Source organism: Oryctolagus cuniculus, chromosome 11 (genome assembly GCF_051225735.1).
Source record: "Oryctolagus cuniculus isolate XC-2025 breed Fujian yellow rabbit chromosome 11, ASM5122573v1, whole genome shotgun sequence".
In the NCBI taxonomy this organism is placed as follows: Eukaryota; Metazoa; Chordata; class Mammalia; order Lagomorpha; family Leporidae; genus Oryctolagus; species Oryctolagus cuniculus.
Genome location: NC_142877.1, coordinates 116,895,782 through 116,923,564, shown reverse-complemented (window position 1 = coordinate 116,923,564; position 27,783 = coordinate 116,895,782). Strand labels below are relative to the sequence as shown.

General features: G+C 57.0%; 2 protein-coding genes across 3 annotated transcripts in view; one reads left to right on the top strand and one right to left on the bottom strand.

Annotated features, from left to right (window-relative positions):
* SLC25A17 (solute carrier family 25 member 17) overlaps nt 1-21,128 on the top strand; it is a 114,334-nt gene extending 93,206 nt beyond the window's left edge. For both annotated transcript variants that reach the window (XR_016217047.1, XM_089309003.1), the window contains one exon: nt 20,795-21,128. Coding sequence is in view for 1 of the 2 variants with exons in the window: in XM_089309003.1 (XP_089165129.1) it covers nt 20,795-20,834 (40 nt within the window). In the remaining variant the exon portion in view is untranslated. The remainder of the gene's footprint in view (nt 1-20,794) is intronic.
* On the bottom strand, nt 16,501-19,889 carry MCHR1 (melanin concentrating hormone receptor 1). Its single transcript, XM_008275187.5, has 2 exons — nt 19,454-19,889; nt 16,501-18,343 (listed from the first exon to the last, which is right to left on the bottom strand). The coding sequence occupies exons 1-2, from the start codon at nt 19,737-19,739 to the stop codon at nt 17,367-17,369; spliced, it is 1,263 nt and encodes a 420-aa protein (XP_008273409.4). The 5' UTR covers nt 19,740-19,889; the 3' UTR covers nt 16,501-17,366.
* Nucleotides 21,129-27,783: the final 6,655 nt, after the last annotated feature.

The window sequence follows — 27,783 nt, the reverse complement described above, 5'->3', positions numbered from 1 at the left end:
AGAAACTGCTCAGCATGGCTAGTGATCAGGAAAAGTGTCAGTCAAAACCATAACGAGCAGTCAGCTCATACCTGGTAGGATGGCTGTCATCCGAAAAACAGAAGATAACAAGCGTGGATGTGGAGACAAGGAGCCCTTGAACACTGCTGTTAGGAGTGTAATTGGGACTAACGGGTTAGAGAGCAGGGTGGAGTGTCCTGGGTTAAGCAGCTGCTTGGGACTCCACACTGGACCATTTTGGGGTAGCCAGCTGGAGTCCTAGCTGCCCGGCATCAAGTGCTAGGGAGATCTGCATGAAGTTCCCGGCCTGGCCCTCGCTGCTGCAGCATCTGGGGATCGAGCCAGTGACTGGAAGATGTATCGCTCTCTCCCGCCCCCTCTCTCTGCTCTTTCAAGTAGATGAAAACAAAACAAATGCTTTAAAAATGGAGCTATATAAACCCGAAAGAAATGAAATCACTACCCCAAGGGGATATCGGCAGGCTCGTGCTCACAAGAGCCAGTGTAGGAAATGGGCCTAACTGGCCGCCGGGGAATGGGTAAGGGAGAGGTGGGAGATAGGGAACTAGTGGAATGTCACTGTCTTTAAAAGGAAGGAAATGGAGTCACTTGCGACAACATAGATAAGCCTGGAAACGCTCTCCTCAGTGACGTAAGCTGGCCTTGGAATCGAAATGCTGAGCTGGCAGCAGCAGGTGGTTGCGGGCTGGGGGAGGGGACGTGCAGGCTGTTGGTGAAAGGGTGGAAGTTTCGGTTCTGTAGGATGAGAGAGATCTGGAGCTGTGCTGTGCACCTGAGGCCGGCTAAGGCAGCGCGTCCTCATGTTTCCATCACACACAGAAAAGACGGTAACCGGCCGGCGTCATGGCTCACTAGGCTAATCCTCCGCCTTGCGGCGCCGGCACACCGGGTTCTAGTCCCGGTCGGGGCGCCGGAATCTGTCCCGGTTGCCCCTTTTGCAGGCCAGCTCTCTGCTGTGGCCAGGGAGTGCAGTGGAGGATGGCCCAAGCGCTTGGGCCCTGCACCCCATGGGAGACCAGGAGAAGCACCTGGCTCCTGGCTTCGGATCAGAGCGGTGCACCTGCCGTAGCGGCCATTGCGGGGTGAACCAACGGAAGGAAGACCTTTCTCTCTGTCTCTCTCTCACTGTCTATGCAAAAAAAAAAAAAAAAAAAAAAAAGACGTAACTAAGAAAAGGAGAAAAGGAGTGTGAACACTACAGAAACCTCGAAAACGAAGGCCCTGCCTCACCCCCACGTTCCCAGAGTGCTTTGCGGACCTGCGGCTGTGGCATCACCTGGGCGCTTGTTGGAAATGCCGAGCGGCAGGCCCGCCCAGCCCTACCGGCCCGCAGCGGCTGTGTCACCCAGGAGGCTCCCTCTTCCTGACGACAACTTGAGTTCGAAAAGCGTGGCTTGGCTCCCCCACCCTCCCCACCCCCAGCTAAGGTACCAGCGTCCCCTGTTTTGTGTGTTGAAGCCTGTTTTAAAAGCACATTCTTCTAATCTCTTCCAGTAATTACCTGCAATTTTCCAACCTCATTTGAAACCCAAATCCTCCTTGATGTCCGTCAGCTAATGAAGACATCATTATCCGACTTGGGCCTCAGAGCATGGTTCTGGGAAGGGAGGCAGCCCCCTGCCCGGCCTCGTCCCCACCTCCCTCCTGCCGCTCCGGCCACACACAGATCCTGGGAATCTTCCACTTCTCTTGTCCACTACCAGCCGCTCTTCTCACAGCTCCTGGCCGGCCCTTTCCTCTTGCCCTGGCTGATTGCTCTGCGTCCTGCGGGTCTCAGCTCCAGCGCCACCTCCGGGAGGTGTGTGGGGACCCGAGCCGCCTGGGGAAAGCGCAGTGCCGGCCGGCAGTGTCCCCTGCCCTCCCGGCTGCGTTGCCTGGTGTGCCTTGTGCACCGCGGGCTAAGGCCTCGGCACATCTGTGACTTAGTGCCTGCCTCCTGTAGATCAGGCACATGCAGTTCACCTCCCTGTTTTATTTGCTTTTGTTGAAATTATAATAATAGATGCTAATTATGTTTTCCAAAAAGCTCTCCAGAAGGGAATAAGACGAAAAGTATTATCGTTTTTCTCTCTTGGTTCCCTCCAATTGCGAAGGTAACCACTGACAACAGCTTCCAACGTTGTATAGCCCTTAAAAAAACCATAAATAAATCATGCTGTAAGGATTTTTTGTAAGGGGCTGGCATTGTGGTGCAGCAGATTAAGGCACAGCCTGCAACATGAGCAGCCCATATGGTCGCCGGTTCGAGTCCCCGCTGCTCTACTACTGATTCGGCTCCCTGCTAATGCACCTGGGAAGGCAGTGGAAGATGGCCCGAGTGCTGGGGTCCCTGCACCCGCGTGGGAGACCCAGATGGAGCTCCTGGTTACCGGCTTTGGCGTGGCCGAGTCCTATCCATTGCAGCCATGTGGGGGTGAACCAGTGGGTGGAAGGTCTGTCTCTAACTCTGCTTTTAAGTAAATAAAATTAATATATTTTTTAAAAAGGAAGTTTTAAAGATTTACTTATTATTTGAGAGGCAGAGAGAGAGAGAGAGAATCTTCCACTTGGTAGTTCATTCCCCCAATACCCACAATAGCTGAAGCCAGGAGCCAGGAACTCTGTCCAGCTCTCCCATGTGGGTGGCAGGGCCACACACACTTGGGCCATCCTCTGCTGCCTCCCAGGCCCGTTAGCAGGGAGCAGGATGGGAAGCAGAGGCAGGACTCGATCCCAGGCACTCCAATATGGGATGTGGGCACCAGTATCCCAAATGGTGGCTTAACCTGCTGGGCCACAATGCCCACCCCTACACTTTACCTTTTCCTTCCATCTTCCCATAAACTTTTGGAAGCAGACCACGGACCGTAAGTTTACCATCCTCACCATCTTTAAGCCAGAGCCCCGTTGTGCCGGGTCACAGCTGACACACACTCTGCAGAACTTCTCCGTCTTGCAAAGCTGAAACTGCATCCCCCTGGCCCCCAGCCAGTCTGTGTCCTCGGATCTGTGACTTGAGCCCTGCCTTGTCTAAGGTGACACCACGCCTCCCCGTGGCACATGGGCTCTAGCTGGTTTCCCCCTGCGCACAGAGGCTCTCGCTGACACTCCACCTGTCTCCTGTCAGTTCTTTGTCATTACAAATCATGCTGCCACACCAAGGTTAAACGCCCAGATTTGCAAACCGCTGCCCAAGGAAGCCGAACTGGCAGGGGCTGGGCGCTCTTTACCCTGCACGCCCATGGGTTCTTCCCAGTGGAGACCAACAAGTCAGTATTGTGCCAGCCCAGGGACCCGGCCGGGAAGGGGACGGGGTGAGTCGGAGCAGCTGGGCGTGCGCGGGAAGGAAGGCTGGTTCCACAGCCCTGAGATGAGCGGACTTGGGAAGAAGCTGGTTGCCGTGGCAACCCGACTCCCCTGCTGCCGAGAGCCCGGCTCCTTCTTTCCCCTGCACCTGCCTGGAGAAGAAAGGCAGAGGTCGGCCGCTTTTCTGCAGGTTGCTCGGAGAATGTGGTTCTTGGATGCCCTCGCAGGTGCGCAGCTGGCTGGCCCCGTCCCCCCGCTGTGCACAGAGCGCCCCTGCGCGTCTGGCTTGAAAAGCTGCTGCTCTCGGACCACCCTGACCCCGCGGTACCCAGAGCTACCCGTGGGCCAAGTCCTCAGGAGACGGTTCTGCGGCTCCCGGGAAAACTTGTAGCCTTCTGTTGAGGACACCATCAGGTCAGCGGGCCCCGTCAGCCTGCCTGGAAAGGCCTCTCCAGCCACATTTGTCCTTGTTCCGCTGCCTGCGGGCCACTCAATCCTGGACACGCTAATTGGAAGCGAGCTGGACGAGGGACAACAGACGGAAAGACAGAATTAAATTACACGTTTGTCACCCGTTCCCTGCATCGGGCTCTGTGCTAGGCACACCATTTACACTCTCTTCTAATCCTTTCAACAAATTACTGTTGTTGGTTTTTGTTTTCATTTTATTTGAAAGGAAGAGAGAGAGAGAGAACCTCCACACACTGGTTCACTCTCCAAAGGCCTGTAATAGTAGCCAGGGCTAGGCCAGGCCGAAGCCAGGAGCCCAGAACTCAATCCGGGTCTCCCACGTGGGTGCAGGGACTCAAGTGTTTAGGCCACCACCTGCTGCCTCCCGGCCTGTTAGGAGGAAGCTGCATCAGAAGCGGAGGAGCCAGGACTCAAACCAGCCACTCCCAAGTGATGCATTTGAACCTCTGTGCCCAACACCCACACCAGGAGGGAACTGGGGTCCTACTTCGATAAGAATGAAATCCGCGCTCCAGCTCCGCAAGCGAGCTCAGTGCAGGGCCAGGAGTCCAGGTCTGCCTGGGTCTCCAGGTCAGGCCTCTCACCGGCACCCCCCGCGCCACCAGGGCGGCGGACAGCCTCCCTGTTCCCAGACAAGACTGCCGCCGTCAGGCCCTGGGTTTCCCGCTAAGCAACCAGGGCTGCCGGACTCAACCCACTCCTGGGAACTCCGCCTGCCTCCCTCAGCCCGGCTGCGGGCCACGGAGCAGAGGGCAAGCACTCGGGCTGCACTCCGCCCAGGCCGTGGACTCTGCACCTTCCCTAACCCCGTCTCACACAGCCGTCTGGGACTAGAGCTGCTGTTCCGTTTGCAGACCACGGTGAGGACCAGGCGTGCCCAGGAGAAGCGCCCACGCCCGGACTTCTCTCACCCGGTTTGTACCGGCGACGTGGGAGACTTCCCCCCTCACTGAGCTCTCTGGCCAATCAAGTTTAAGGGTACAAATTACACTTAGGAGGGCACTTCCAGAGGAATGGAAAGATAAGCTTATTTCAATGCAGAAAATTTTTGAAATCCATCTAAAAGAAAAATTTTCAAAATGTTCACCAAAAATGTCTATTGTTAAAAAAAATTGTGGGCGGTGTCGCAGTTCACTAGGCTAATCCTCCACCTGCGGTGCCGGCACCCCGGGTTCTAGTCCCGGTTGGGGCGCCAGTTCTGTCCCGGTTGCTCCTGTTCCAGGCCAGCTCTCTGCTGTGGCCTGGGAGTGCAGTGGAGGATGGCCCAGGTTCTTGGGCCCTGTACCCGCATGGGAGACCAGGAGGAAGCACCTGGCTCCTGGCTTTGGATCGGCGCAGTACGCAGGCCGTAGTGGCCATTTGTGGGATGAACCAACGAAAGGAAGACCTTTCTCTCTGTCTCTCTCTCTCTCTCTCTCTCTCACTGTCTAACTCTGCCTGTCAGAAAAAAAAAATTCCATGTCTGGGGACATGCATTTGGTATTTGGTGCACTGGTTAAGACACCTCCTGGGGAGCTGACATCCGAGGGTATGGTTTGAGTCCTGGCCCCTCCTCCTCCTCCTCCTCCTCCTCCTCCTCCAAGATTTATTTATTTGAAAGTCAGAGTTACACACAGAAGGAAAGGCAGAGAGAGAGAGAGAGTTCTTCCATTCTCTGGTTCACTCCCTAATTGGCATTCGGTGCAGCAGTTAATACGCCTCTTGCGACACCCACATCCCTTACCAAGTGCCTGGGTTCGAGTCCCCACTCTGCTTCTGATTGCAGCTTCCCACTGATGTGCACCCTGGGAGGCAGGGACGATGGCTCAAGTACTTGGGTCCCTGCCACCCACCCGTGTAGACTGAGCTCCAGGCTCATGGCTTCAGCTTGGCCTATCCTGGCTGGTGCAGGCCTTTGGGGGAATGAACCAGTGGATGGATGCCCTCCGTCTCCCTTTCTCTGTCTCCTCACTCTGCACATTAGAAGTCTGGCGTGTTTTGTCTGATGTGTCAGAGCTTGTCCAGTGCTGGTAAGGCTGCTGGCATCGGGCTTGTAGGCCTTTTTTTCTAGTGAGTTCCAGGAGAGACCAGGGTGGAGAAGGAGCAGCCTCGATGAACTCTCACAAGGAGCTGGTTTGCCCCTGGCTGCCGTTGTAACTGCAACCACAACCAGATGGCTTCCTTGTTCTGTGCTGGGAGACAGGCCTCGGGGGCAGGGAGAACACAGACTGCACCCAGCCGGGACGCCCCTGGGTGTCCTCTGGGTTCGTGCGCGTCCGGGCACCCACCAGCCTTCTCCTGAGCCTCCTCTGAGCACAGGGGTGCTTCTCTCGGGCGCACATTGGCACACGCACAGCCAGAAGGGCAAATGGATTCGGAGGGCGTGTGGCTCCTCCCCGGATGCTGCCGGGGGCGGGACTCCAGGCTGAGGGACTGCAGCTTCTGGGGGTCCCAGCAGCTCTCTCTCTGCTGGGCTGGGCAGGCGGATCCCTCTCTCTCTCTCACACACACACACACACACATCTCTTTTGGAGAGAACTCTGTGCGCTTCCCTGAGGGTGACCTGGTGAAGGTTTCGCTCCCTCTGCGGTTGGAGGCTGCCCTGTTAGACTCCACTCTCGGTCTCCGGGCCCCAAGCAAGGCGGCTCCGTGACCTGGACAGTCCTGCCCCTAGCAGCTGGGGAGGAGCTACAAGCCTCCAAAGCAGTTTGCCGCATTTTTTAAAAATATTTATTTATTTATCTATCTATTTATTTGAAAGCCAGAGTGACAGAAAGCGAGACACACACACAAGAGAGGCAGAGAGAGAGGAAGAGAGAGAGACAGAGACAGATCTTCCTTCTGCTGGTTCATCCCCAGATGGCTACAACAGCAAGGGCCGGGCCAGGCCAAAGCGGAGAACCCAGAGCACCTCCTGGTCTCCCGCGTGGGTGCAGGGGTCCAAGCCCCTGGCCACCTACTGCTGCTTTCCCAGGCGCATTGGCAAGGAAGTGGGTTGGAAGCAGAACAGCCTGGCTTGAACTGGCGCTGTGAGCTGGGATGCTGGCGTGGCAGGCAGCAGCTTAACGAGCTGTGCCGCAGTGCCGGCCCCTGTTTGCTGAATTTCTTGTGCGTAAAGAAGCGTGCCTCTGGGGTGGGGGCAGAGTGTTTATCGGATGCCAACGAGGGGTGATGTTTCTCCTGGGCGAAATCCTCAGTGGCCATCAGCTGGCCCCACTGCTGTCTTCGGAATCGGGGCTGCCTGCCTGCTCCGTTCCCCTCGCCTTTCCTCCTCCCCACCTCTAATCACGCAGACTCCAGGGGCGGGAGAGCTGCCGTCCCATCCGTCCATTGTCCTCCTCTCTGCTGAGGCGACATAGCTCTCTTTCCCCTTTAGGACCTGCACGCTCCTGACCCCCGACGCACAGTGGGGCGACAGGCTGAAGTGGCCCTACTAGGATGGACGTGCCACCTATTCTAGCCAGTCCGAGGGGCTCCGTTCCCCGGTTCCCGATCTCGGCTGGGTGGGAGGGGAAGGTGTGTGACTCACACCAGATCCATCAGAGGCCTTTGCAGGGTTGGAAAGACCTGTTTGGGGTGGGGGACAGCGGCCAGGAGCTGGCAGGTGGCAGACAGGAAGTCCTGCCAGGACGATGCGAGTTGACCCGCTGCTCTGTGAACCCTCAGCCCTCACATGGGGGACGTCCCTGTGTGAAGCAGGCCGGCAGAGGCAAACGGATGCAAGCAATGGAGAGCATGCGTGCGAGCCGGAGGGAGAGTCTGTCCTGGGGGCGGAGCACAGCCCTCGGGAGCCAGGTACTACTTAAAGCCGGCCGGAACGTTTCCATTTAATGAGCCACCACCTCCTTCCTCCCTTTTTTATGTGAAAACACAGAGACAGAGAGCACTTCCATCCACTGGTTCACTCCTCAAATACTTAAAACAGTGAGGGCTAGGCCAGGCCGGAGCCAGGAGCCAGGAGCCACGTGGGTGGCAGGAACCAGCACATTGAGCCATACCTGCTGCCTCCCAGGGTGTGCACTGGCTAGAAGCTGGCTTAGAAGCTGAGCAGCTGGGACGAGAACCCAGACACTCTAAGTGCGGCATCCTCACCGCTGCGCCAAATGCTGACCCCATTCACTTTTTTTTTTTTTCACTAAAATCATTTGCAGTTGGATTTCTGCCATTTGTGACCCAAAAGGAGCTCTTACCAGTCATCTTAGTTAGCTCCGGCTGCTGTAAAAAAGTAGCAGCCGAGTGCAGGCCTGGTGTCCCCCAGTGCTGAGGCTGGGAAGTCCAAGTGCACGGCGCCGGCCAGCGCAGCTCCTGGCGAGGCCTCTCTCGCTGACTTGCAGACAGCTGCCCTCTTGTTGTGTCCTCCCGGGGCCGTTCCTTGGTGTGCATGGGTGCAAAGAGAGAGGAAGCGAGCTCTCTGCCACCTCTTCCTGTAAGGGCACCAACACCATCCTAAAGGCCCATCCTGTGACCCCCATCTAAACCTGATCCCCTCCCAGAGGCCCCCATCTCTAAATACCATCATGTTCAAGGTTCAGGCTAGGGCTGGCACTGTGGCATAGCAGGTAAAGCCACTGGCTGCAGTGCCGGCATCCCATATTGGAACTGGTTCGAGTCCCAGCTGCTCCATTTCCAATCCAGCTCTCTGCTATGGCCTGGGAAAGCAGTGGAAGATGGCCCAAGTCCTAGGGCCCCTGTACCCATATGGGTGACCCGGCAGAAGCTCCTGGCTCCTGGCTTCGGATCGGCACAGCTCTAGCCGTTGCGGCCATTTGGGAAGTGAATCAGCGGATGGAAGATCTCTCTCTCTCTCTCTCCCTTTCTCTCTCTCTCTCACTGTCTAACTCTGGATGTCAAAAAAAAAAAAAGATTTATTTTATTTATATGAAAGGAAAAGTTACAGAGAGTGAGGGAGAGACAGAAAGAGAGAGAGAGATCTTCCATCTGCTGGCTCACTCCCCAAATGGCTGCCAACAGCCAGAGCTGGACCAGGCCGAAGCCAGGAGCCAGAAGCTGCACCTGGATCTCCCACGTGGGTGTAGGGCCCCAAGCATTCGGGCCCTCTTTCACTGCTTTCCCAGGCGCATTAGCAAGGAGCTGGATCAGAAGTGGAGCAGCTGGGACATGAACTGGTGGCCGTGTGGGATGCCGGTGTCCTGGGCAGCGGCTTTACCCACTGTGCCACACCACAGCACTGGCCCTGGGGGATGACGTTCTTGCTGGTGGAGTCCCAAAGTAGCACAGAGCGTCACCTGGCAGGGGGCAGGAAGCGGCTGAGACAAAGCCACCAAGATTCAACCCTGGGGGTTCTGCCCTAACCCAATCCAATCCCAACCCCTCCAGAAGACCCCACCTCCAAACACCACAACAGGATTGGTTCAGCCCTCCTATCACCATTAACATAGTCTTTGGGGCCCAAAACCCTGGGTCCAGGCGGACAAAGAGTCTGGCCGCAGCAGTGCCCTCAGGGCTCCTCCCGCCTCTCTCCCTGCCTGGAAGGCAGATGCATTGTCTGGCACTTCAGACCACCTTGGAACCACATCCCTGCGCTGAGGGTCTGGGGCAGGAGGATGGGAGAGTGTGCATTCCTGAGGGCCTCACAGCTGTTCCAGCAAGAAAAATAGAGCCCTGTCGGTTCCAGTGACTTTCCTGTTAATTGCACGCCTCAGTGGTACAGAATTAATAAGTATGTGAATTTGGCTGGGTGGAGTGCAATACGCTTGTCTCTCCTGTATTCCACAAGATGCACTCTTAGAAGCAGAATCAAACAATTAAGCAGCATTAGACATCCGTGTCGTCTTCCTGTCGCCCTTACCCGCTCCTGACACCATACCGAACGCCCAGCTTCCTGCTTCAGAAGTCCGGACCCAGGCTCCCACTCTGGGGACCGGCCCTGGCTGGCTTTAACCAACCCATGTCCCATCTCCTTGGCCACACTGGCTCATTCGGGGATGTGAGGGTAGCCAGGGAGGTGTGAGGTCCCAGCTCGGGGGCTGGCATTGTGGTGCAGTGTGTTAGCCTTTACCAATCCGTGCCCTGCTCCCCCGCCACCTCCCTCGGTCTCCGTGTTCCTCGGATTTGCCTACACTACCACCTTTAAAAACAAAATGGAGCTAGAATTCACACACCAGAAAAGTCACTGTCTGGGGATTGAGCTACACTGCCCCCCCCCATCCCGCCCCAGGAGAGAAGCATTGAGGCCCTGGGGGAGGACCCACTGGCTTCGGGCCGCCTGGGTGTCACTGGGCTCCCCTGGGCTGCGTGCTCCCAGGCCTGTGGATGGCACATTCATGGGGAGCTGGGAGACCCCGTCCTCACAGGGAGCTCAGACCGTGGGAGGGGGCGGGGTGGAAACGTGGTGACTGAGCCGAGGTGCTGACTCATCCCGAGTGCCCCTGGATCCTGGACGCCGCGTGTGACGTGGGCCTTGGAGGGGCCTCGGCTTCCCAGGGCTCTGTGACAGAGCAGCACGCACGGGCCTCAGCCCCAGGAGCTCCCGGCTGTCTCTGCAGGGGGCTGGGCAAGGCCCTGCCCTGGCCTTCCTCATGGCTCCTGGGAGCCTTGGGCGTTCTGGGCTGCTCCACCTCTGCTGTGTGTGTCCCTCTCTGCCGCCCATTCTGCTTTTTGTAAGGAGGCCCGTCGCATAACGGACCCACTCTCATGACCTCATCTGAACTTGGTTACAGACCCTACTTCTGGGGCCAGCCTGTGGCACAGTAGGATAATCCTCCGCCTGCGGCACTGGCATCCCATATGGGCACAGGTTCAAGTCCCAGCTGCTCCACTTCCGATCCAGCTGCGGCCTGGGAAATTAGATGAAGATGGCCCAAGTGCTTGGACCCCTGTACCCACATGGGAAACCCGGAGGAGACTCCTGGGTCCTGGCTTCAGATTGGCTCAGCTCTGACCGTTAGGGCCATTTGGGGAGTGAACCAGCAGATGGAGGACCTCTCTCTCTCTCCCTCTCACTGTAACTCTGCCTCTCAAATAAATAAATAAAATCTTTTTTTAAAAAAACCGTACTTCTTTTCTGTTTATTATTTATTTGGAAGTCAGAGTTACAGAGGCAGAGGGAGAGGTCTTCTTTCTACTGATTCACTCCTCAAATCAGCCATGACTATCAAGCCTGGCTCGGGCTGAAGCCAGGAGCTCCATCCGGGTCTCCCACATGGGTGCAGGGGCCCAAGCACTTGGGCCACCTTCTGCTGCTTTCCCAGGCCCACAAACAGGGAGCTGGAGCGGAAGAGGAGCACCAGTGCCAGCACGAGACACTGGCACCTCAGGCCCACAAAGACAGTCTCCAAATAGCGTCTCCTTCCCGGGCACTGGGGTTAGGACTTCAGCAAGACTTCTTTTGGAGAACACAACTCATCCCATGGCAGAGGCAGGCAGTACTCCCCCCACTCACCTGGGATTGAGGCCCAGGTGCATTGTGGGAAGGGGAGGTCGGGAGGGGGTGGGCAGAGGCCAAGGCCAATGTGCAGATGCAGACACGCTCTGCCGGAGCCAACACAGCCCAGGGCTTGGGATCCGGTTTGCCTGGATTTCAATCTCGGTGCTACCACAGCTCTGTCACCTTGGGCAACTGGTTTAAGTTACTGTAAAATGGACATGAGGGGCTGTTGTTTCAATCCATCTTCCATCTTTGTTAGAACAAAACCCATGAGTTTGTGTTGCCAAACATCCTCCCGCACTGGCTGGAGGAGCTGCTACAGACCCCAAACCTGGGTCTGCTCACACGACACACAGAAAGCCAACGACAGACGCGGGGTGGTGGGAGGCGGGAGGCGAGTATGGCACAGCAATTCCTGGGCCTCCCAAGGGGTAGGGGAGAAGGTTCTTATTCTCAGAGACGAGGTCGGGGCTGAGGGGCGCGTGGTCAGCTCGTGCACAGTTCCTGGCTGGTCCGCGGCGCGCGTGGCCTTCCTTTGCCTGGTCGGCGATGCTGTGCACGTAGGGAACGTGTGGTGGCCGGGTGGCTCGGGGTAGTCTGGGGGTTGCATGTGAGCGGCAGTCACCTTCTGCCCCTGCCTGGAATGCCCACAAACCCCTCTGGACAGGACCGGCCAGCAAGGGTTATGCCTTGGGGAGCTATGGCGCCTTGAGTGCAGGGATCAGAACCCTGCAGGGCCAGCGGGGCCGCTCCCTCCAGTCAGTGAGCTCCTTCCGGTAAAGGACTGGCGAGGACACCGTGGGCCGAGGGCGACGGCGAGAGGCGGGGGCCTGCCTGTGCGCGACAGGGGTCTGGTCTCAGCTGGGTACTTTATAAAGAAAAGAAGTTTATTGAGCTCACAGTTTTGGAGGCCAAAAGTTCAAAGTTAGGCGGCCTGGAGTGGGTGTTGGTGCAGCATTAAGATGCCACTAGGGACACCCACATCCCGTATCAGAGCGCCAGGGCACAGTCCTGGCTCCACTTCCCGGCCCCGCTTCCTGCTAGTGCACAGCTTGGGAGACAGCAGCTGATGGCTTAAGTCCCTGCCACCCATGTGGGAGCTTCAGATGGTGCTCCTGGCTCGTGGTTTTGGCCTGGCCCAGCCCCGGGTGTTGCATGCATTTGGGAACTAAAGCAGTGGATGAAAGACCGCCCCCCCCCCCACTCTCTCTGTCTGATTCTTTCTCTCTGCTTTTCAAGTAAATATATAATTTATTTTTTTTAAAGACAGAACACTCAACATCACTAGTCCTTAGGGAAATGCAAATCAAAACCAGAGTGGAAACACTTCAGACCCTTTACAATGGCTTTTATTAAGGAAGGAGGGGTGCCAGCGTTGGGGTGCGGTGGGTTAAGTCCCCTTGAGTCTCTACTGCTCCACTTCCAACCCAGCTCCCTGCTAAAGCGCCTGGGAAAGCAGCAGAAGATGCCTCAAGTGGTTTTGCCCCTGCGACACATGGGGGAGACCTGGATGCAGTTCCAGGCTTTTGATTTGGCCTGGCCCAGTCCTGACTGTTGTGACCATTTGGGGAGTGAGTCAGCAGATGGAAGATTTGTCTCTGAAAAAAAAAAAGAGAGAAAAGAAAAGCCCTCTACCTTTACATTTAAAAAATTTAAACATAGAATTATCACATGATCCAGCAACTCTGCTCCTGTGTTTGTACACAGAAGAATGGAAAACAGAGACTTACAGATATTTGTCCGCCCATGTTCGTGACAGCATTCTTCATAGTAGCTGAAAGGTGAGGAACATGCAGAAAATTCAGGGGAAATATGTATTTTGAAAATATTGGGGCTGGCATTGTGGTGCAGCCTATAAAGCTGCCACCTGCAGTGCTTGCATCCCATGTGGGAGCAGGTTCGAGTCCCAGCTGCTCCACTTCCAGTCCAGCTCCCTGTTAATGCACCTGGGAAAGCAGCAGAAGATGGTCCAAGACCTTGGGCCCCTGCACCCATGTCAGAGACCCAGAAGTAGCTTCTGACTCCTGGCTTTGGCCTGGCCCCGCCCTGGCCATTACAGTCATTTGGGGAGTGAACCAGCAGATGGAAGATTTCTCTCTCTCTCTCTCTCTGTCTTTCCCTCTCTCTCCGTAATTCTGCCACTCAAATAAATAATTTTTTTGAAGATTTATTTTATTTATTTGAAAGGCAGAGTTGCAGAGAGAGAGAGGGAGAGACAGAGAGAGAGAGAGAGTGAGATCTTCCATCTGCTGGTTCACTCCCCAAATGACTGTAACGGCCAGGGCGGGGCCAGGCCAAAGCCAGGAGCCAGGAGCTTCATCCTAGGCTCCCACATGGGTGCAGGGGCCCAAGCACTTGGGCCATCTTCTACTGCTTTCCCAGGTGCATTAGCAGGGAGCTGGATTGGAAGTGAAGCAGCCAGGAATCCAACCAGTGCCCGTATGGGATGCCAGCACTGCAGGCTGGTGCTTTAACCTGCTAAGCCACAGTGACAGCCCCTCTTTTTCCTTTTTAAAAATGTTTACCTATCTATTTATTTATTTGAAAGGCAGAGTTACAGAAAGAGAGAGAGAGAGAGAGAGAGAGAGAGAGAGAGAGGTCTTCTATCCTCTGGTTCATTCCCTAAATGTCTGCAACGGCGAGGGCTGGGTCAGATCAAAGCCAGGAACCTGGAACTCCATCCAGGTCTCCCACGTGGGTGGCTGGGACCCAAGCACTTAGGCCATCCTCCACTGCTTTCCCAGGCGCATTGGCAGGGAGCTGGATGGAAAGTGGAGCAGCTGGGACTTGAACCAGTGCTGATATGGGATGCCAGTCTTGAAGACGGCAGCTTAACCTGCTGCACCACAGCCGGCCCTGAGCTTTTTCTTGTAGCACAAGCTGGAACTGAGCCCCGTGGCTGGCTGGCAGCCGCCTCACACCGGCTGACAGATAAGCCACAGTGGCATCTTTATGCCAATGTTCAAACGAGATAGCATGGGTCTGGGAGCTTTCTCTGCAAGGCTGGCATCTGGCCCTGAGATACTAGGCCCTCTGGGATGGTAAGCACAGGGCCTGCAGGCTGCCGACTGAGACTCACGCGCTGTGCCTCCACTCGGCCAGCGCTGCGGAGTGAGAAGTCCTTTACTGCACGACTGTGGACCGGACGCCAGCTCGAGGGGCTTGTCTCCGGGGCCCCTTAGACAACATCCTCTACAGGTGCCGGGCGTTTGCTTTGCTGCTAGTGCTCTGTGCTCGGTAACTCCCTATACCCATCTTCTGGCCTGTACCTTCATGTATCCCTTTTGCTTATTTTTGCTTTTTCTTCTGTTTTTTTGTGAATTCAGAAATTATCTTTGCCCCACTTGGCTTTGTCATTCAACTAAAGGATAAAAGGATGTGTCCCCCTCTTGGAAAAATTATAACTTAAAAATTTTTTTTTATTTATTTGAAAGGCAGAGTTACAGAGAGGCAGAGAGAGGTTGGGGGAGAGAGAGGAAGAGGGAGAGGGGGAGGGGGAGGGAGAAGGAGATCTTCCATCTGCTAGTTCACTCCCCAAATGACCACAAAGGCTGGTGCTGAGCCAATCTGAAGCCAGGAGCCAGGAGCTCCTCCTAGGTCTCCCACGTGGGTGCAGGGGCCCAAGGACTTGGGCCATCTTCTACTGCTTTCCCAGGCCACAGCAGAGAGCTGGATCAGAAGTGGAGCAGCCAGGACTCGTATGGGATACTGGCATTGCAGGCAATGGCTTTACTAGCTATGCCACAGCTCTGGCCCCGAAAAATTACAACTTTTAAGGATAAAACTGTCACCAGGAGTTGGGGACAGGCCAGCCTGGCTGGTCTGGGGTGATGGCCTCTCGAGTTCGGTTTGCCTAACCCGTGAGGTCATCACCCCAGCTGTGGAATTCCCTTTCCAAGGGGGATTCGAGGAGCGCGATCCTGATCCTCGGGGCTGGAGAGGAGAGAGGTTCCAGAAGCCAAAGAGGAGGAGGCACGCGCTGGGTTTGGCAGCTGATTCTACGGGGCTCCCCTGGGGGAGACCAGTTCAGACCCAGGAAGGGTGTGACCTTCACACCTTTCCTCTCTGGGCACCCACAGCTCCCCACAGTGCTGGCCACAGCCTTGGCCTGAAAGAGGAGGGCAGGGAAGTGCTACTCATTCCCCAGACCCCTCCACGCCGTGCCCCCTTCGGACCCAGGAGTGTCGCCAGTCACACACCCCTCACCCCTGCACCTGCTTGTTCTTCTCAGGTGTGTTCAGGACCAGTCTTGGGGAGAGAAGCCACCTGCTGCTGGTACAAGCTCCTCCCCTCCTTCAGCCTCTCTGCCCCAGGATCCCCAGCTTCTATTTTATCACACCCACCCTCTTTCCCTCCCCTAGCTTTGCCTGCATCACAGTTGAGAGCCGGAGAGGGAGGGGTGCTCCCTTCGCCGGGAGCTCCTGGGGCCTCCACGGGCCTGTGCCCCTGCCCACGGGAGCTCGACCTGGTCACTTGCATTCCAGGGAGAGCCAGGTTCCTTGGGGGGAGGGCTGGGAGGTGAGAAGGTGAGACAGACCAAGCAGGGGAGTGGGGGTGGACCCTCAGGGAAGCCCCCCATCTGGATCACAGTCCCAGTTAGGGGTTGAAGTTGCAGGGCAGGGGGAGACCCTGCAGCCAGTGAGAGAGGAAGGCTGGAGGGCAGGCTGGGAGATCCTGCCTCCACGGAGATCAGGACCAGGAAACAGCCCAGTTGTCTCAACCGGCCCTGCCTGCTGCGATTCTGCAGGGAAAAGCCACCAGCAAGAGGAGGGGTCGGCTGTGCTCAGGCCAAGCCCCAGCTTCCAGCCTGCTGCACTATCGCACGGATGCCTACGGAGCGAGCGAGCGGTGCACCGAGGGCTCCCGGCTCCCGGCCCCCTCGCGGAGGCGCAGCCTGAGACGCGGCAGCCGTGCTGCCTCCCAGCGGCCCCGGCTCTCATCTGCTGCTGATGCCCACGCCGGATCGCAGCTGCAGAAAGCGGGGCTGAGCTCAGGCTGCCCCAGGAGCCAGCGTGCAGTCGGTGACTCAACGAGGAAGGTCGGGGGTGGGACCTGGGGCCCGAGGGGCCAGCCCAGGTGACTGCGGAGTCCAGGGGCTTCTGTGCAAAGACAGGAAGCTGAGGCGGGGGGAACAAGCCGCAGCAGAACTGCAATCTAATGAATTCTCAGTAATTCCGTTTGTGTCACTGAAACCTCCTCGTGGGTTTAAAACACCAGATTCCCTCCTTCCAGCTTCCTAAAATGCAGCCTGAACCGAAGCCTAAACCCCACAGCCAAGTAACTCCTCCTCCCCTTGCCTGCTACCCACAGCCACCCACCCCCAAGCTCAAGCAATGACACGGGAGCGTCCAGAGAGATGTGGGTGGAGATGTTCCTTTATTCGCTTTTGTTTTGGAGAGGAACGGCTACAGCACAGAGATGATGCCAACAGACCCGGCACTGGGAAGACCACACGCAGAGCACACAGGCACTCGCTCGGGGTCAGCGACAGACGCGTGAACACGATGGCCCCACAGCTGCAGAAGCCCCCTCCCCCATTTTTATTAGTTTCAGGGTTCCCCCCACCCACACCCACCCCAGCTCGGTCACCTTGTCATTTTCAATGAGCGCATCTCCCAGCAAACTGGGTTCTTCCTCCTGGGGGCTCAGAGCCCCACCCCCAAAATAAACTTGCGTCCCCTCCCCCCAAGATGAAGGAACTCGACACAGGATGCTGAACCGGAGATGCCAAGCTTCGTGTTTCATCATCCACCAGCTTGGGAGAAGGGCTGCCTCCCAGCAGACCAATGAGAGATGGGAGAACCTTGGGACACGGACAGCTTTCTCGTCTCCCTGGGGTCCCGGGAATGTGGCCCCGGCTGCCTGACTTTACAGCAACCCAGCCAGGAGCCTTCCACCCCTCCCTTTGGGAAAAAGACATTTGGGAGCTAACAGATGTAGGGCTCAACCGCATGTTAAAACTGATACTCTTGCTCAGCTTCTGTTCCACCCAAAAGTCCCATTCTGTTCCCTGTGAATGATTTAGGTTGTCTGGAGCCGCCCACCCCAACCTGGCTCCAAGCCTCCCCAGCAATTTGCATGGGACGTATTAGTTGCAATGACCCCCACAGCCCCAGCCTCCCTGCACTCCCCCAAGGGCGGTCTTGGGTGTTGTGAGCGTCTCCCCCAGGGTGGTGGGCTGTCGCTGTCCCAACTCGGAGACGTCCAGGCAGCAGGGCAAGTGTCAGGTGCTTTTGCTGTCTGTCCTCTCCTCGGCTGTCTGAGTGTTGCTGACGGCGCGGAGCTGCCCTTGGGCCGCCGGCTTCACCGACAGCACCAAGCGCTTACGGAACGTCTCGCAGAGCACGATGTACACAAAGGGGTTGAGGCAGCTGTTGGCATAGCCCAAGCTGATGGCAGCGTTGTACAGGTAGACAAAGGTGAGGGTCGGGCGGCTGATGGACAGCTGGGTCAGCTGCAGCACGTAGTAGGGCGCCCAGCACACGAAGAAGACCAGGCAGATGGCGATGGCCGTGCGCGTCACCCTCTTTGTCCGCAGCCGAATGCTGCGTTGGGAAGCGGGGGCCACCGAGGACGTCATACGCTGCAGGATCCTCACGTACGCGGCCGTGATGACCACAAAGGGCAGGGCGAAGGCCAAGAAGAACTGGTACAGGGTGAACCAGTACAGGTCTGTGTCTGGGTTGGGCAGGCGGATGCCACAGCCCACGGCGCCCCCCGGGAAGGGGATGAGCCTGGCGTAGAGCCACACGGGGGTGATGCTGACAAAGGACAGGGCCCACAGGAGGCCGATGACCAGGGTGGCCACGGAGGGCTTGCGGAACTTGGTGGAGGAGATGGGGTGGACCGTGGCAAGGTAGCGGTCGATGGCCATGGCGGTCAGGATGTAGGTGCTGGTGAACTGACTGTTGGCGTCCATGGCTGTGATGAGGGTGCACATGGTCTCCCCAAAGTGCCAGATGCCGTTGCCCATGAGCTGGTGGATCATGAAGGGCATGCCCAGGAGGAAGAGGAGGTCCACCACGGACAGGTTGATGATGAAGATGTCGGGGACGTTGCTGCACCAGTGCAGCTTGGACTTCTTCACCACCGCGAAGATGACCGTGGAGTTCCCCACGATGCCCAGCAGGCAGATGGTGCCGAACACGGAAGGCATGATGATGTTGACGTAGGAGACGCTCCCTGGGCGCCGGGGCGACCCTGGGGACAGAAGCGCCAGGTCACCCGTGCCCTGCCCCTGCCCAGCCTCCAGACTGTTCCGCCATTCCCCTCCCTACAACACAGGCACACTGTCGCTCCGCCCGTCCCCTCGGCCGCCTCCACGGTCCTCTAGTGAGTCCCGTCAGAGTGTCCTGAGCCACCCATTAGGTGACGGACCCCATCGTTTGCCTCCTGCATCTTCGCTGATGGCATGGGGCAGGCGCCACGGCCCCTGCAGACAATGGCTCCGGGCACCTGGGCTTCCCCGGGAATCCTCTTCAGGAGCCAGGAGGACGGAAAATATATGTGCATGTGCACGCGTGTGCGTGACTGTATGACTACTCGTATGCTACGTGAGTGTATTTTTGTGCGTGTGTGCGTGCGACTGTGCGTGCATTCGTGTGCCTGTCAGTGTGTGTTCCTCCCTTACTGCCAGCCCCATCGGTTCACTTCAGAGACAGAAGCTGTGCACCGACTCGGGGCACCTCTGCCGGGATTGTCTTGCCGAGGCCTCCGCCCTCCGGCTCCAGGCTTCCTGCCAGGGGTTCCCTCGGTGGGAGTCTCCCGAGCCCGGGTCCTGCAGCCTGCAAATCCCTCCCCACAAACCTCTCCTCTCCTGCTGCCTTCCCTGTGCCTTCAAAGCTGGGATCCCCGGGCATCTCAGGCAGCTCTGGATGCGTCAGGAAGCGTCATTCACCAGAAAAGTTAATCCCCTCTGGGTCCTGGAGCCTCCGCTTCCTGCTGCCTCTCCCAGGGGCAGTGAGGGTGTCTCAGACCCCCAGGGCTGTGGGGGAGACCCCGGGACCCCGGGCCAGCAGTGAGGAAGCCTCCGGCGGTCTCCCGCATAACCCTTGGCCTCCCCTGCTCCCTCTCCAGCCTGGAATATCTTCCGACAGGCGACAGGCGTATTTGGAACCCGCAGGAGAATCTCCCCTGCCCGTGTCCCTCGCCCCTGCCGGGACTCTGCCCCCGCCCCTTCTGCCCCTGCCCCTGCCCCTCCTCCTCCTCCACTCCCGGCAGAGCAGACTGCAGATCGGGTCCCCAAGAACTAGAATAAAGTTTCCCAGCCCCTGCCCAGCGGAGGCACGCCTCCCCTCCCCCTGCACGCACCGGCCAAGGTGAGGTTATCCGGGCCCTCGGAGGTGTTGCTGGCATTGGGGCCAGTGGGGAGCAGTAAGGCTTGCAGGTCCATCCAGCCGGTGCCGGAGCCGGAGCCGGAGCCGGTGCCCTGCTCCCCGGAGTTGCGCGCCCGTCCGCCCACGCAGGCTGCGGCAGCCTTGTCCCGGAGCGCGAGCCCCGCAGTCCAGAAGGGGTCTTCCTCCTCAGCCTGGCAGCCTCTGCCGCCTCCAAGCCCAACTGCTCGCCCCACTCCCTCCTTCCCGGCTCCCACTGACATCACCTAGACACATTAACATTCGGAGGCAGATGCACATTAACCTCTTCGGTCCCGCGCTGCGGCTCTCCCACTTCAGACTGCCTGCAGAGCGGAGGGGCTGGGCCGGGAGGGGACTTCCTTCCCGCGGGCGCCCGGGGCTGGCTGCTGCCCGCGGGGCCTGCTGCTCGCCTTCCTTGAGGATAGAGGGCTCTCTCGGTCTGCAAAGGCAAAAGGGTGAGCAAATGGGCTTTCTCCCTTTGGAGGAGAGGACCGGCCTGCCTCAGCTGCTAACCCCAGGTATGCGCGCCGCTGAGCCTCCAGGCGGGGGCCGGAGACACCATCCTCAGAGCTCACACTGCAGCGTGCCTGCCTCACGCACCCCGGAGACCATCCTGGGCTCCATCTCTGTGCACGAGGGCTTCCACCCCACACTGCCAGTGCCCCCCTAGAAGCCAGGGCACTCAGAGATGACTCAGGTCACTTCGTGCTGTCCATGGCCAGGGTCTCAGGGACCAGAAGCGGACAAACTCCCAGCTGCCCGGGATCAGCCTAGACTGGGTGTACAGAGATTTTTTTTTTTCTAAATGCTCTGAGGTCACGGAGGAGGTTTCCCAGGGACTCTGCAGCTTTGTGTGTGTCCTCAGCTGACGTCCTGCTGCCAGCCCCCGGGGCTGGCCCTCATGGTGGCCACACTTAGGCTCTGGGTACTTTCAGCTGTCACAGCTGCCCGTTCACTGGCACGGAAGCCCCAGCGACAGCGCCGCAGCTCCCCTGAGCTCTGCACGGATCTCCCTTGCCCCCACTGTGGGGCACCTGGTGCTTGTGCTCATCAGAACGGGTTGTCCCTCCCGCGGAGCCATTCCGTCCCACCAACACAAGGAGCCCAAAACAAAGCCGCTAGGGAGTAAACTAGTGGGTGTGAGTTTCAGGAGCAGGAGAAAGATCAGGGAGGGTGGGTCAAGGAAGAGGGTGAAGCTGGGAGGAGAGTGCTTTACTGAGTGGTTGCTGTAGGCAGCAGGTCTCAGTTCATCCAGGCCCTCCTCAGAAGTTTAAGATTGTCTCCTACAATCTTACAGGGCCGGCGCTGTGGTGCAGCAGGTTAAAACCCTGGCCTGAAGCGCTGGCATCCCATATGGGCGCTGGTTCTAGTCCCAGCTGCTCCTCTTCAGATCCAGCTCTCTGCTATGGCCTGGGAAGGCAGTGGAAGATGGCCCAAGTCCTTGGGCCCCTGCACCCACATGGGAGACCTGAAAGAAGCTCCTGGCTCCTGGCTTCGGATCTGCGCAGCTCCAGCCATTGCAGCCATCTGGAGAGTGAACCATCGGATGGAAGACCTCTCTCTGTCTCTACCTTTCTCTGTAACTCTGTCTTTCAAATAAATAAAATAAATCTATAAAAATAAATAACAAACATATTAAAAAATCGTCAAGGGGCAGGCACTCAGTTCAGTGGTTGAGATGCCAAGCATCCCATCTCGGAGTGCCAGGGTTAGAGTGCTGGCTCCACTTCCCACCCCTCTTCCCATTTAGGCACACCCCAGCAAGTGGTGACTCAAGTACGTGGGGCCCCGCCTCCCGTGTGGAAGATTCAGATGGAGCTCCTGGCTTCAGCCTGGCCCAGCCCTCCTTGTTGCAGGTATTTGGGGCATAAACGAGCAGATAGAAGATCTATGCTTGTCTGTTTGTCCGTCTGTCTGTCTCTGTGTATCTGCACTTCAAATAAATAAAAATACATACATACTTTAACAAGAAAAAAAGTCTCTCAGAATTATCCACCTGGAAGACAGGCTGATGAATTTTTATCTGCTGGCTCCTGTCTCGGTTGGAGCTTCTCCTCCTGGGACGCTTAAGCCTGCATTTCTGGACTGTGTCTGTGCTAGAATCAAGAGGTCCGCCACTCGGGGCTGGCGCTGTGGCTCAGCTGGTTAAAGCTCTGGCCTGCAGTACCGGCATCCCATATGGGCACTGGTTCGAGTCCTGACTGCTGCATTTCTGATCCAGCTCTCTGCTGTGGCCTGGGAAAGCAGCAGAGGATGACCCAAGTCCCTGGGCCCCTGCACCCATGTGGGAGACCTGGAGGAAGCTCCTGACTCCTGTCTTAGGATTGGCAGTTGCAGCCAGTTGGGAGTGAACCAGAAGATGGAAAATCTCGCTCTGTCTCTGTCTCTGCCTCTCTTTAACTCTGCCTTTTACATAATAATAAATAAAACTTTATAAAAAAAAAGAAAAGAGGCCTACCACGGTATTGAGGCCATCCAGGGAGAAAGCAAACAGACACAAGGTGTGCACTTGAGACAGGACGCTATTGGCACAAGCTGGGCTGAGCTTACAGCCGTCTGTTGCAGCTGGAGCTGAGATCAGAGACCAACAAGGGAAATGTGACATGGATTCCAGAAGCTTCAGGAATGGAGGTCTGTTGCAATAATCCAGATAAAAGACCAGGCGAGTGGAGCTGGGCAGGAATGGGGGGGGTCTCAGTACCTTATGCAGAGTCCAGCACGTTGCCGCAGAGCTGGGTGGAAGGTGTGAGTGAGTTAGAGGCACCAGGGATGACTGTGAGGTTCTTGGCAGGAATGGAGTTGTCATTTATTTAAATAGGGAAGCGTGTGGGAGAAGATTTGGAGACTTGAAATTAAGAGTTCTGTTTTGGACACGTTACATTTGAGATGCCTGCTAACATCTGAGCGGAGGGGCGGGCGGCAGTGGATGTGAGAGAATTTGCAGGGGCAGGTCTTGACTGCGGGTCGAAGTGAAAGCCGGTGAGACGGAGTGTGTTTCCCAGGGCGTAAGCCTGAACAGAGACTGGCTGTGGGGCCTGGGCGCTGGGGCTTCCAAAGGTGCCAGGTTGGAAAATGAGCCGTAAGCTTCCCTTTCTCCGACTCTTCCTTGCCACAGTTGTCCCAGCTCCATCCGTCCCGGCAGCCATCTGAGGAATCATTACGAGCACCCACTGTGTCCCAGGCTCAGTGAGAGGCTCCGTGGATGCACTAAAGAGAAAAACAAGCAAGTGTCTGCTACCAAGGAGCTTCAAATAGGACGAGGCAGATAATAACAAGCAAGCTAACAAGTAAACAAGGTGCCCTGTTCAGAGTTCAGATAATCCAGACAAGACCACACCCCTTAACTGCAAGGTGTTCACCAAGTCTCGGCTCTGGAATTAGGCCACCCCTGCCGCCATCTTTACTTGCCGGAACGAAGGGAAGAATTTACCCCGGGACTGAGCAGCAAGGGAAGTTGGGAAGGGTGGGTTTTAGCTTTCTTCCCTCGGCATGTAGGAGGGGTGGGGTGGACGCTGAGTGAGTCAGCCGCAGTGCCAGCCATAAAGGCTGCTTGCTGATGGCCGGGTCATCAGGGACATGGACGGGGGATGGCATCCTCTAGAGAGGGGCCCTGAGGCACCCTCTTTGGAGAGCTGTTCAGGCAGCATCTTCAGCTTGCATTCCAGGGACTGGGTCAGAGGCGGGTGTGTCTGCTAAGCAAGGGTACCTCTTAGATTGCCTGGCCACACCTGGCTCCTACTCCAGCCCTTGCTGCTGCAACCTGCTCGTCATGGTCCCTGACCAAGTACAGGTGTGTGTGCAGGTGCAGGTATGGCTGGTGTGGGCAAATTAAAGTTCTCTCTCTCTCTCTCTCTCTCTCTCTCTCTCTCCCTTTCAAATAAATAAATAGACTTTAAAAAAAGAGATACCATGGCCGGCGCCACGGCTCACTAGGCTAATCCTCCGCCTTGCGGCGCCGGCACACCAGGTTCTAGTCCCGGTTGGGGCACCGGATTCTGTCCCGGTTGCCCCTCTTCCAGGCCAGCTCTCTGCTGTGGCCCGGGAGTGCAGTGGAGGATGGTCCAGGTGCTTGGGCCCTGCACCCCATGGGAGACCAGGAAAAGCACCTGGCTCCTGGCTCCTGCCATCGGATCAGCGTGGTGCGCCGGTCGCAGCGGGCTGGCCGCGGCGGCCATTGGAGGGTGAACCAACGGCAAAGGAAGACCTTTCTCTCTGTCTCTCTCTCTCACTGTCCACTCTGCCTGTCAAAAAAAAAAAAAAAAAAAAAAAAAAAAAAAAAAGAGAGAGAGATACCAGGGCTCCTTAACCAATAGAAAATGTGATCGGTTTCTATTATAGAAACAAAAATAAAGGCACTTAGGGAATGAACCAGCAGACAGAAAGTCTCTCTCTGTCTCTCCCTGTGTCTGCCACTCAAATAAATAAATGTTTTAACCACACACAGGAGTCCCGTGACAAGATGGTGAAGGGTACCGATGACGCTGGTGAAGGGAAGCAGGCTTCTCATCTCTCCTGCGTCTTAGAGGAGCGCTCGCCAGCTCGGTGACTGCTTTCCAGGTGTCAGAGTCTATATTTATTTTCTCCAGCAATGAGACCACATTTGAAATAGCAGCTGCAATTGGAGTCACCACATAATTAAGTTTATGGAAATCCACTGTCATTCTCTAAGGCCCGTCTGCCATCTTCACTGGCCAAACTGCAGAATAAAATGGAAATGTGACAAAATCGCCACCCGGAATCTTCCAACGCCGTGATGATATTATTAAGCCCGTCAGTCCCCCAGAGGAAGCGGCACTGCTTTCGGTTCATCGCTTTGGTTCGATAGGAATTTCCCTTTGATGTTTCCCATTATCGTTTCTCTATTCTGTCCGTCTGAGAAGCAGAGCAATACTTTGGCCAAGGGTTTGAATACCAATAGGGCCTGTTGTAAGGTCTTTCTAGGCTACTTAGTTGATCTTTTTTTTTTTTTTTGACAGGCAGAGTTAGAGAGAGACAGAGAGAAAGGTCTTCCTTTGCCATTGGTTCATTCCCCAAATGGCTGCTACAGCCGGTGCGCTCGCTGATCCGAAGCCAGGAGCCAGGTGCTTCCTCCCGGTCTTCCATGCTGGTGCAGGGACCCAAGCACTTGGGCCATCCTCTACTGCTTCCTGGGCCACAGCAGAGAGCTGGACTGGAAGAGGAGCAACCGGGACAGAACCGGCGCCCCAGCTGGGACTAGAACCCGGGGTGCTGGTGCCGCAGGTGGAAGATTAGCCTAATGAGCTGCAGCGCCAGCTAGTTCATCTTTTTTTTTTTTTAAAAGATTTATTTAAATCTCATTATTTATTTACTTATTCACTCATTTACTTATTTGAAAGGCACAGTTACAAAGAGAGACGGAGAGAGAGAGAGAGAGAGAGAAAGAAAGAGAGAGAGAGAGAGAAGGGGGTGGGGAGAATCTTCTAACTGTTGGTTCACTCCCCAAAGGGCTGCCACAGCCACGGCTGGATCAAGCCGAAGCCAAGAGGCAGGAGCTTCATCCAGGTCTCCTGTGAGGGTGACCAGGGCCCAAGCACTTGGGCCATCTTCCGCTGCTTTCCCAGGCCACAGCAGAGAGCTAGATCAGAAGTGGAGCTTTCGGTGCCCACATGGGACAGCGACGTCAGAGGTGGCGGCTTTACCCACTGTGCCACAAGGCTAGTCCCCACTTGCTCCCTCTTCACCTCCATTCTGACCAGCAGGTGCCAGAGTTCTAGATTCCCCGGAATGGCTAGTACCCCAGAGTCATGCTGGATTATCACCAGGACTGACATCAGTCTTGTCACTGTGCATGGCTGCCCTGGCAGATGGCCTCAGGTTCCCACAGGGGAGGTGGGGGCAGAATTCCAGCACCTGCCCGTCCTGTTCGGGCTCCAGGGGCGACCGTGACTGACTCAAGCCCGGGAGTTGTTCTCAGTTTCCATGGCTAAAGTCAGACCCCTTGACCAGGCCTGAGGTTTTTGCACAAACGCCAATCAAGAAGCAGCGGGTGGGCTGCTCATATCGCTTGATTCTAGAGACCCCGTGATGAATTAGCCGTATTAATGTCCCCGCTCTCATCCCGGAACTCCACTGGCCCTGCCTGTTATAATAAGCACGCTGATTTCCTGGAGAAATTAAGCTCTTCTCATATCCCCTCGCGCTTCTTTAACCACTGCCACTCCCGCCAGCAGCTCCCGCCCCCAGCGGCCTGGAGGTGCCGCTGCTCCCAAAGGATTTCTCAAGACTTTGGTTTCCTAGGGGATCGACTTCTAGGCAACCGAAACAAACGCCATGTCCACTGCCTTCGACTAGGGGTTAACTATTTCAAAAGCAACTGGGAGCCGCTGAAGTGTGATGAGATTTATCCATGTATCTTCTAACAAGGCTGTGTCTCCTATTTGGTGGGGGACTCTATTGCACGAATTGAGGCTGGGGTATGATCTGGGGCCAGGGCGGGGGCAGGGAAGCGAGTTTTCATCTGATACACTGACCCCAGTGATCCGTAGGAACACGCAGACAGCAGCTGAGTCCTGGGCAGCAGGGACAGGGGAAGAGGGAGACACACTATGCCCTTGGGAGCCCGGGTAGGACAGGGTGAGCCGCGGGTGATGGGGAAAAGGGTTTATTCCTGCCAACAGGCTGGCTCTTCAGGACATTGCTGGACAGGGCTGTGACAGGTCAGGGCCAGGTGACTGGAAGAGGGTGGGTCAGAGACTCTGTCCCCAGGAGGAGTTTGCAGGCAGTGGTGGCCTTGTCTAGCGGTTCCGTGGTCTCAGCTGTGGTGTTCAGCCTGCACTATTGGCTGCACCATCTCAACAAGCAGGGGGCAGGGAGAATTCAGAGCAAGAGACTGTGACCAGGGAGGATGCGCCACGCGGCTCCCGAGGGGGCCTTGGCAAAGCAGGAACACGCTGTGACCTAACGTCTTTGCACGGCCGCCCAAACCCTTGAGCTGCGTCGTCAGCCCTTTGTGCAGCTGAAGAAAGCGGAACAGGAGCTGCAGCCCCGATTCCCCGGCACAATGGCAGGGACGGAGCTGAGTGGCGGGGGCACCGCCGTGGCCCTCCAGGTGTGCGCCGGCAGCATGGCTAAGTCAGCTATCTCACCCTCAGCTGCGGCTCCTTCCTCCAGCTCCTTCCTGCTGCCCCTCCGTGTCCCATCCAAGCCTTCCAAATGGACAGAGAGAGCCGCCGTCTTCAGGGTTAGAGCAGGCTTCAAATAACCGAACTGTCACGCGAGCGTCGTGTCAAGGATTCATGGCTGCACACCGCTGGCCGGATGCCTCCTCCCGTGGCAGTCACTGATGCGCCCTTTGTTCTTTCCAATCCGCTGTCCTCCTCCTCTGGCCCCGGTAGCCTGACCCCCCAGGACAAGCTGCCCAGGCAGCGATCCGAGGGCGGAAGGAAAGTGGGGCCTGGACATTCACCCCCGTGCTCCCTCCCTCGCCAGGCTGCCGGCCCCTCCCCTCCTCTGCTTTCTCAACACAGCTGCCCTGCTGGGCTCAGCTCACAGCTCCGCTTCCTTCACCGTCAGGCCTCAGCGCGGGAAGAGTGGCCAAGGCTCCTGCGCCGTTGCTGGCCCCAGGGCCAGGCTGCAGCCCCCTCGTTGACTTCCCTCGGGAAGCCCATTTGGCCCTTTCTGCTTCCTCCCGGAGTCTGATCGACTCCATCCAGGAAGGAGCTGACAACTGCTGCGAGCATTCACGGCCCCACGTGCAGACGCAACAAAGTTCGGAAGAGGCAGCGGAGACGATCTCTCCTTGATCTCCGTTGCGAGAACCAGGCGATCTCTGCCAAACTCCTCCCACCCGACCCCACTCCCCCTCCGCCCGCAGTAGGAACAGGTCACGTGCTGCCCTGGCTCAGACTCGCAGAAAGCAGAGCCCGGGACCAAGGGTATGTGAGGGTGTTTGCTGGTGGTGGTGGTGGGGTGTCATCTAGAGAATGGGTTGGAACAACACACGTGACTCCCAAATCCAGAGGCCCACAGTGAATCATGGCAGGGGGTGTAAGGGAAGCTGTCCTTCACCTTGGAGAGAACTCACAGCTGCCACAAACTTCGCTGGTCGTGGTGTTGCGATCAGGAGTGAGGATAGAGGCGGGGGAGGGGCGCAGGGGAGCTGGGAACAAAAAACAAGGATTTCCATTTGGCCACCCCTACAAGAGGCCTGTGCCCTACCCCACGGGACCACTGAGAAGTCACATGGACTATGTCTCACGACCCTTTGTCCTGGGGACCAGGAGGAAGGCAGGCACCCTCGGCTTTCAGCTCACGTTGGTCAGTGTT